The 10,101-nt window shown below is 39.6% G+C and overlaps 1 protein-coding gene across 1 annotated transcript in view; it reads left to right on the top strand.

The window, feature by feature from the left end:
* LOC143284880 (calcium-dependent secretion activator 1-like) overlaps positions 1 to 10,101 on the top strand; it is a 64,142-nt gene that overhangs the window by 20,809 nt on the left and 33,232 nt on the right. Inside the window, exons 14-15 of the mRNA XM_076591989.1 lie at positions 561 to 684; positions 5,879 to 5,985. Of these exons, the coding sequence (XP_076448104.1) occupies positions 561 to 684; positions 5,879 to 5,985 (231 nt within the window). The remainder of the gene's footprint in view (positions 1 to 560; positions 685 to 5,878; positions 5,986 to 10,101) is intronic.

The following is a 10,101-nucleotide window of genomic DNA, read 5'->3' as shown; positions in this document are numbered from 1 at the left end:
AACAAAGAGTTTTTGTAAAGCACCTAGAGCAGATTTCTGGATAGTGTGCTATATAAGTATCCATTATTATTATTATGGTTGATTTTGTGACAGAATGATAGTGGTTTATGTCGCTGTATGTTGTGAGTGGCCTGACAGGTGATTAGAAATTTGAACAGTCCTCACAGTGACACAACAGTGTATCAGTATGGTTTGTAGGAGGTGTCATGGCAAAGCTGGTTAGGTGTTGGACTTATGTTCCAGCGTTCACCACTGACCAGGTTTTGAGATTTTGTTACAGCATGTTGTTGTGTCCTTGGGAAAAGCACTTCAGTTTTCCTCACTCCACCACGGTGTGACTGGGTTCCTGACTCTGGTAGGCGAAGGCTGAAATGGCTGAAGGAGAGAATGGAACCGTCTTCCTGCACCCAGCCCTAGACACAAGGAATATGAATTCCCTTATAAAGGCTGTGGGACCTTTAACCAAACCCTGTCTTCCTCTACCCAGCCCTAGACACAGTGGATTCCCTGTATAAGGCTGTGTGACCCATACTTGACCTGTGAAGTATGGCATGTGGCAGGTTCTGATGAAGGACATAGTGACCCCTGTGCCTCTGGAGGAGGTGAGACAAGTGATCAAGAAGTGCCTGGAGAACGCCGCCCTGGTCAACTACACCAGGATATCAGAGTACGCCAAGATCGAAGGTTAGTGCTCATCCTTCTGCCAGTTACCCGTCCTCAACTTACAGCAGCATTGTTTCCCTCTGATACATCAGCGATGATTGTCATACATTTCTGATGCACAGTCTAAAATGGTTTATATGGAATGTAGCTTGAAATTTGGTGATATGTGTTTGATGTGCTGTTCAAGTCCCATGGATGCAAAAGTGCTAGTTATCTCAGCTTCCAAAGTTGCAAAGGAAAAGACAGATTTGGAGTGGTTGATAAGAGAGCCCGCAGTTTCCCAGACGATATAGTGTTTAATGAGGACTGACCTGAAGTTGAAGTGACAGACTGAAGACAGCTGTTTGTTTCTCATTGGCTGCTGTGCTCTGCAGGACGCAAAAAAGGTGACGCCCCCTTTCACTGTAGCAGTTGTTTGGTTTTTTTTCAGTTCAACTTGACCACACAGTTTGTTTTCAACCTGTTCGCAGTCTGCACAAACCGTTCTCTCTCTCTCTCCTTTAGATTGTCAAGTTGCCTTTTTTCCTCTTTTTTCCAGATATTGTAGACACTTTTTATTTTTTGTTATGCTTGAGACTTTTCACACTGTTGATTTTTTATGTATTTATATTATACATGTCTCCTGTAGTTCCATGTGTTGACTCTGTAGCAGTTTGAATGCACAGTTATTGAGCTGGAGCATTCACAGAACCACATCTGATTTTGAAGCACGCATTCTTCATGGACGTTTCTGTTACTGTTTTCCTAGCTAACCAGTCATTTTTTTCACTTGGTATGATTTCTTTTCTTTGGAAATTTTCTTCACTTTTCAGATTTTAGATTTTTGTGTATGTGTGTGTGTGTGTGTGTTTACATTTTCTTTAGGTATTCCATGTGAACCTCGAGTTTTTTACTCATTGACAGATAAGAGATTTATGTTATTATACACTGCACATTTTATTACTGACAGAAAAACTGGTTTGTTAAAGGCACGTTTAGAAACAAACCTAGACATATTTTTGTTTATAATGTACTCTTGAAGTGCTAGCATGAAAAATGACTGTGATGCAAGAAGCCTGGCAGATCTGTTGGTATCTGTCGCTGCACTTTCAGTTTAGTGCTGTGTGTTGTTCTGTTTTTTTACATCGCCATTTACCTCGCTTTTTTCATATCATGCATCAGTCTTAGTGTTCAGGTCACTCCACTGATAATTTGCACACTGTGACATGTATTGAAGAATAAGGATATACAGCAAATGTTAGTTGTATTTTGAAGGAAGGGATAGAAGTTAGCTGTTGATATCCCTCCCCTCTGTGTCTCTCTACCAACATACACAAGAAAAGAATTTTGCTGCATATAGAGATTGGATGGCAGTGTGTGCACTAGTCTGCTTGTCGTTTAGATCATTGTGTCAGGCTCCTCAGTTTTCATCAAGAATAGATCATGGAATCATACCTCTGAGGCAGCTGGATTCGATTCATGATCACTTCAAAACAACTTTGAACTGCCTGTGAGGTATTTTCTCCTCTTAGTTTTTGAAACACATACAGAAAACAAAATACATTTTTTAACACCCCCAACCTACCCACGTCTGCCTTTCCTACATTCATTCACATATATTTGTTTATCTGATTCATACCCGCTGTTTTTTATTTACATGCACATTCCTTTGAGTTTGGCTGGAGTCCTCTCAGATACACAGAAAAATGAATGTGTGTTTAGATATATTTGATTAACCCCTTCTCACTTTCATACATACCACACACATACTTGGTGTATTTATTTACATGCTTATATTCCTTTGATGCCTTGATGCATGTAGATTTGCACTGAATATTTTTTGTAAAACTTGTATGTAGCACACATATTTTACGTCAGGTTACAGTCAGCTGACACAGTTGACAATGTCATAAAAAGAAATACTCTAGCTAAATCTGTGTATGCATGTTGTGTAGATGACTGTAATTCAGACAAAACATGTATGTTTGGTGTTTAGATGATATTTTTGATTCAAGGAAGAGGTATATGTATGTGTGTGGACTTGTATGATATATTTTAATATGTTTCATTAAAAAAAAAATACAGTAGCATGCATAATGGCTATCCTAAACTTTCCTCTCTTTTTGAGATGTCTTCAAGCAGAGCAGATTGATGGTGGTGATACATCTGGACTTGTGTTCTGTGTTTCATGATCCAAGTGTTCCTATTTCCGATAAAGATGGCTTTCCTATTTTTAATGGCAAAATAAGGCAGCAACTTCCAGACTGTGTTCTTTTGTAAAACAGTATTGTATTCATGTAATTTGCATTTGACTGAAGTTAAGTTTCTAATGTATTTGCTGTTTGGTGTTGGGTAATTTTTTTTAGTTTCATTTTATTTTTAAGATAATTTCACTAATTCCTTTTTGATTATTGCCTTCAAGGAAAATGTTGAAGTGCAACTGTCATTTGCTGATTTGTAAGAGAAAAAAAAGAAAAGAAAAGAAAAATGATAGCTTATAGATTGTAGATGATTGAACATAGATATTTATCCTATTATTGCACAGTTTTATTGCAGCTTGCGTATCAGCTTGACACAAAATGATTCAGATAAAATCCTTGAAAGCAGCATTTTTCTGGTGTTCATGAAATTACTTGGAATTGAGCGTTGTTTTTTTTTTAAAGTTCGTGTCTTCTGTGACTTTAATAACTTGATTTTGAAACACAGGTGCAGTTTTTAACACACATATTATTTTTATTGACATATTTTCCAGGCATCCAGAGAAGGTGGGAATAAGATATGCGATGATTTGGACTGATGATTTGTATTGCTGTGTTTTTTTCTCCTGTGCTGTGTTGCTGTGAAGGAGGAGGTGGTAGGTATCAGTGGTACCCTGACTGGGGCGGAGAGAGTGCACAGTCATGTGCATTGCATTCACTGTCTTCTGGCTTTATTTCCCACTTCTTCAGTTGCATTGCCTCTCCCGTCTTCCATTCTGTGCTTGTTCCTGTCTTGATGGTGCTGTGTGCAGATGACAGCTGGAGCTATGTGCTGTTCTTTTTTGTGTTCATCACAGCGTTGTCAACTTCATTTCTGTCCCTGCTTTTTCTTTTGTTCATGTTGGTTTTTGTTCAGCACTTGATTGGTTTTCAACGTTCGCCTCGAAGCAGATCGTTATCGTCTCCATGATTGTGATTTGTTCTTTGTGTGTGCATGTGATGTGTGTGTGTGTGTGTGTGTGTGTGTGTGTGTGTGTGTGTGTGTGCTTCAGACTCTGAATCATGTGTCTGATTGTCAGCTTTTCTGTCTGTGCATCTTGTAATCCATGTTATGTGATTTTCAGGGTTTTTTTTTGTCCCTGTCTTGACAATAATTTGGGTACTAAAACACACACTTGTCTTAACTAAACAGAAGCTACTCTTTGTATAGAACAGATTTACGCACAGACTACAGTTAGACACTGATTTTCTGCCGCCATTTAGCCATTGCACTGAATGGTATTCAACATGAGTGATGAAGAATTGACTGATTTAAGGTCAGTTCAGCTCTGTGGTTTTCTGTCAAGCTTCATTGAAGTTGATCATTAGGCTGTCCACAGCACAGACAGAAGGACAGGTACTTTGAAGGTAAAATAACCGTTGGCAAGAAGGTAAATAACTGTTGGCAAGAAGGTTAACTGTTGGCATTCTAGGCAGTGTTCTGAATCAGAAGAGTCACAGGCAAAAACAGTAGCAATGCAAGGTATTTGTTACAATGTGGCCAAAGGGAGGCCTTCAACTGCCCGCTACTTTAAGCGTTGTAACTTGAATATTGTTGGAGCTGTTGCTGTGCCGTGTCTTTGAGTTGCTGCAGTTCTGTGATCAGTGTCTGACAGGAAAATCTGTTGTCCACGTGTTGTGGTTTTGGGAGAGAGCTGGGTGGGAGACTGATCCATTCTGCTTTTTACAACTTTTTTGTCAGTTCCAGCAGCCTTTCCCTCCTCTGCCTTTTTTGTGTGTTTAATTTATGTATTTCTTTTTTTTAAGTCTTTTAGATTGTTGTGATTTGTTCTGTTGGGTCTTCCAGACACAGGCACTGTTGAAGGCATTGCAGGTTATGTTTGGTTGTGCCTTTGGGGTTGATAGTTGTCAGCAACTTAGCGTGCAGTTGTTACTGGTATGTGTGTGTGTGTTGTACATAAATGTGCTTCTCTGTAGTGGTACTTTGATTTCTTTCTGTTGTGCATAGAAAACTTCTTTGTTTGGATTGGGACATGTGGATTGGAGGAAGTGATACATAGAACTCTGGAAATTTAGTCTGAGTACATTTCAGATTTTCTTCAAATTTCTTTTGTCATTTGCATAGTTTGGGTTAGCTGAATCTGTGGAATACAAAAAACTAAAGTGTTGCTTAATTCAAGCAATAAGTGTGTTTGTGTTTGTGTGTGTGTGTGTGTGTGTTAACTTTAAAGAAACAGAGAGACGAAACAGAGATCTGTTCTTTTGATGAAATTCCATATCAACTTTCATTCAGTAGGGTGATTCTTTTCATGAAATTTCACAACAGCTTTCCTGCCATGTATTTGACTATGATTGTGGTAGTGTCAGTGCACATCCTAAACATTTTTAAGTTTGTTGTGTCCCACTCTTCTTTGATATTTTCTGTCATCCAGATGATATGATTTTGATAATGAACCACGTGTCATTCATTTACCTGTAAAGTTGGTAGAGGGTTGGATGGAAACATACATGAACATGTGCACACATTCACTGAACTGTCTGTCTGAATCTGTGCTGATGGTATTTGACCTGATAGTGATTATCTTGATGACGTATTTTAGAAATAAGAATTCAGTGATATTGCAACAGTTTCTTAAGCCAAATCTTGCAAAAAATTTGATGGATATGTTTGATGTCAGTGTTACCTTGCTATAAACAGACACTGGTATTCCTTTGGTTGTCATGTTAACAGACATTTGGAGATAGTGATGATTGTGATTGAACTGATACCAGGTGAGTACAATGTCAGTGTAACAGATACTGTGACAGCAAAAAAATGCAGGTTGGTGTGACAGGGAGTGTTGTGAAGGTCATGACAGTGAGGTGGTACAATGGTATACACACAGACATGCTGGGAGAGTGTTGTGAAGGTCTTGACAGTGAGGTGGTACAATGGTATGCACACAGACAGGTGGTACAGTGGTATGCACACAGACAGTGAGGTGGTGGTATGCACACAGACGTGCTGACAGTGAGGTGGTACAATGGTATGCACACAGACGTGCTTGGGGAGGACGTGACGGGCAAGAAGAAGCTGGAGGATGTGATGCACCTGGCAGAGCTCTGCATCGAGGTGCTGCAGCAGAACGAGGAGCACCATGCTGAGGTGGGTAGAGCCTTCACCTTGACCTCTCACCCCTCACTTTGACCCTCTCCCTCCCTTACCCTTCTTCACCCATCCACCCCCGTCTTCATCCTCCTCTCTCTGTCCCGGTCTGCTGTCAGCTGTTCCCATTATGGTCAGTAGGGGGAGGGGGGGGAGGGTCACCAACTTTCCAACTTTTCATTGGATATAGTTCTTGCCTTGTAGTTCTCTTGAAAGCTAGAGCAATATTAAATGTTTCTGAGGTCATTAAGAACTGTTTGTCTTTACAAACCGGCTGTGTAAAAGACAGCAGTGCTTGCTGTTCTGTTTTCCCTTAAATAGGAGCTAGAATGTGTTATGGGGAGTGGGGCGGGGAGAAGTGAGAGATGTAAAATTGGAATACTGGAGGAGAGTGGAGTATCCAGATCTGTTTAGTGAGGTGCCACAAACATGATGTTTCCTAAGCTTTGGTAAATTGAAGAATTAAACGGTAAGCTGTTGATCATCTTTTCCTGTCATACTGGGGCTGTGCTGTGGGTGTGTACCAGTTTCCATCTTGTGATTCTATTGTGCTGACATTGTTGTACTTGTTCTGTTGCCGTGTGGTGTGGCAAGAAACCGTGTATTCCTCAGGGATACAACTCTTTGGTTACTCCTCTTCACCGTTTCTTGTGTTACCCCAAACTTGGACACAGGATTTTTTGTTTTTTTGTTCTCAGTGTCTTTCTTCTGAAAAAAAAAAGAAAGAAATATTCTGTCTTGAAGAAGTTGGTTTTAGTGTTAGAAGCCATTTTAAGCAGCATTGCTTTCATGATTAAGTCTTGTTGAAAGCAGATCAAGATTTTGATGAGAGCATTCTCAGAGTATTCTGTCTGTGACACTTGTAACTTTCTTCTGTATATGTCATAGGCTGTTGACACCTCCTGCCTCCCTCTGATTTTTGTACAAGTCTTTTGTGGGTGGCCAAGACATTGTGGATGTACGTGGATGGGTTTTGACCATGTCTGTACCTATTTATATGAAAAGGGGAAAGAAGAAAAAACAGATTGCATGATGTGTTGATTAATGGGCTGTTGTGCTTTTCCTCCCATGCTAGGAATTTCAATCGGTGAGTCCCGCTTGTCGTTCTGTTTCTCTGCACAGACTGTTGGCTTGGATCAGTGGTCTTGGGATTAGCTTCTGTCCTCCAGCCTAGCCTTTCATTTTTTTTAACTGTTAGTGTCTTGATCACTTGACTAATTTTGTTGTGGGACCCCCCTTCTCCCTCCTCCACAGCATGTGGGGGCTGGCTGGGGGGTGAGATGTGTGTTTTACAGTGTGTGAAGCCGCCACTTTTGGTTTGTGCGTCCTGACTTACTAAACACCATCACAGTTGGTTTAACAGTTTCTAGCACTTTGAGCTAGGTGTGAAATGAGTCAGAATTAGTTGTTTTGTTTGTTGGTAGATTTTTGTTTTGTTTGTTTGTTTGTTTATTTTTTCATTCCAGTCTACAGCATTCAAGGTCACCCACTGTATTTTTCCGTGTTTGCAAGCTTGTGTGTGACACTGATGTTTTCACTCAGTAAGCACTTCTATACTCCTGTGTGTTTTTTGAAAAAGTCTGACATTTTAATTAGTTGGGTTTGTTTTTTTCCCTTCTTTTCTAGTAACTTTACACCCTTTTTCAGCACCTGTGGACTTTATTTTCACTAAAACTGTGGACTTTATTTTCATTAAAATTTTTGTTTTGTTTGTTTTGTGTTGTTATTTATTTTACCTGATTACTTGTAATTGTGAGAAAGGCCGGCCATAGTGAGATGTGTACACACGCACATGCACTCACATACACACACACACACACACACACAATCACATGCACACGTACACGTACACACACACAGTGGCAATTTGTGTAAAGCTGACTTTGGAATTCGGCTGCTGATGTCTGCCTGTTTCTGGCATTGCATAGACAGCCTGCAGTGTGTTGTGATGGTCAGTGATATCAAGATCTGTTGGAAGCACCCCTCAGGATTCAGTTGTCATTGCCCTTGCAGGTGCCACAGCTGTGTTAGCAATTCTTTCTCTCTTCACCGTTGTCTTGTTTATGTTCTATAGTGGATTAACTGTCTGCCATACAGGACTTCTACTTCAGGACAGCAGTTTGATATTCTGTGATCACTGAAACAAATTGTCATTCTGTTTCAGCACATTTGAATTACAACAAGTGCAGTTGTTGTTTTTTCTGAAGACAATGAGGGTTGTTGTGTTGAATAGTTCACCTTCTTTTCCATGCTGAACTGTTTTTTGTTTGTTTTTTTTTTGGTTTTTTTGTTTGTTTGTTTTTTTTGTTTTTTTTTTGGTTTTTGCTTTTTTTCCTCAAATATTTATTTCTTTATGACTGATTGCTTTGTGTCATTGTTTCCCTTCAAGGTTTTTTTTTTTTTTTTTGACTCACTAGTGGAATCAAAATTGAGTCTAGGTAATAACCCAGAGTTTCAGGTTTGTGTGTGTGTGTGTGTGTGTGTGAAAAGTGCAGACTGCACCACTGAGCTTAGTCACACCAGTCTGCACAGATCCAGAGAAAATGGTGACTTGTTGGCAGTGTGCCTGAGGCCATTGAAACGTCTCCTTTACTACAAACTTTAGAAATTAGATAATTGAGATGCACGAAAATAACATGATATGAATGGTGTTATTATGTTGAATAGAGCAGTCAATTTATCATGCTAAAATTTTGGATGCTAGGGGTCAGATGTGTTTTGGCCCTGTCGTAAGTCTTCTTATTTCCAAGTGTACCATGCATGGATCAGACCCGCTCCAGCACCTTATATTCATTTATTTTTTTCTTTTCTATCTTGGAACACATTTTTAAAGATTTTTTCTCTTCATTTTTTCTTTCTGATGATTCCTAAAGCGCGACCACAAGTGAGTCTTGAAGCCTTGCCTCTCTTGTTTTGTTTAGAAGTGGATGGCAGACTTCTCTTGTGGTGATACCAACTAGAAGATTCCAACCTCCCACTGCTAATTGAGTTCACTTTTGTAGATAGATAATGCTGCAACTGTTCATAGTCATGAATGGTTTGGGTCACTTTTGTAAATAGATAATGCTGCAACTGTTCATAGTCATGAATGGTTTGGGTTTTGTAGTCACAAACTACCGGAGAATCGTGATGAATAGACCACCCAAGTTATGGTAACTAGTACGTACTTGTAGGGTTTTTTGGAGTCTTTTTTTTTCTTCTTTTTTTTAAGACAGCAAGTTTCGGTGAGCCTAGTTTCTTAAATCCATGTTTAAATCCTGTGACCATTACATTTTGCGTTATTCACTGATCAGTGTCATTTGCACGAGGCTGATCAAGTGAAATTTTATCTTCATATCCATCTTGCGCTTCATTACAGGCATTAAGTTGTATGTACATGATTCATTAATATTTAAAGTAATAATATGAGGTGCTAATTTGGATTTATTTCACAAAAGATTGTAAGTTGATAAGTAAATTTTAAAATAGCATCTAAATGCAAAACAAGTTTGCTGACCTGTGCTACAAATGCCCCTCAGAAAGTTGTACACTGTCAACAGTTCAGCATAAACTGCAGATTGTGGTCCACTGGTGTTGATGTGTTGAACTAGACAGAGGTCATTGTCAGCATAGTGTTGATCTGTTGAACCAGACAGAGGTCATTGTCAGCATAGTGTTGATCTGTTGAACCAAAGGTCATTGTCAGCATAGTGTTGATCTGTTGAACCAGAGGTCATTGTCAGCATAGTGTTGATCTGTTGAACCAGAGGTCATTGTCAACATAGTGTTGATCTGTTGAACCAGAGGTCATTGTCAGCATAGTGTTGATCTGTTGAACCAGAGGTCATTGTCAACATAGTGTTGATCTGTTGAACCAGAGGTCATTGTCAACATAGTGTTGATCTGTTGAACCAGAGGTCATTGTACAACATTGTTGATCTGTTGACCAGAGGTCATGTCACCTAGTGTTGACCTGCTTAACAGAGGTCATGTCAGATAAGTGTTGATCTGTTGGAAACCAGAGGTCATGTCAGCATAGTGTTGATCTGTGAACAGAGGTCATGTCAACAAGTTGATCTGTTGAACCAAGGTCATGTCAAATAGTTTGCTCTTACTGCTGCTGACAGCTTTTCTGTC

Source organism: Babylonia areolata, chromosome 8, assembly GCF_041734735.1.
Source record: "Babylonia areolata isolate BAREFJ2019XMU chromosome 8, ASM4173473v1, whole genome shotgun sequence".
Lineage (NCBI taxonomy): Eukaryota > Metazoa > Mollusca > Gastropoda > Neogastropoda > Buccinidae > Babylonia > Babylonia areolata.
This window is presented reverse-complemented; position numbering and strand designations above follow the sequence as displayed.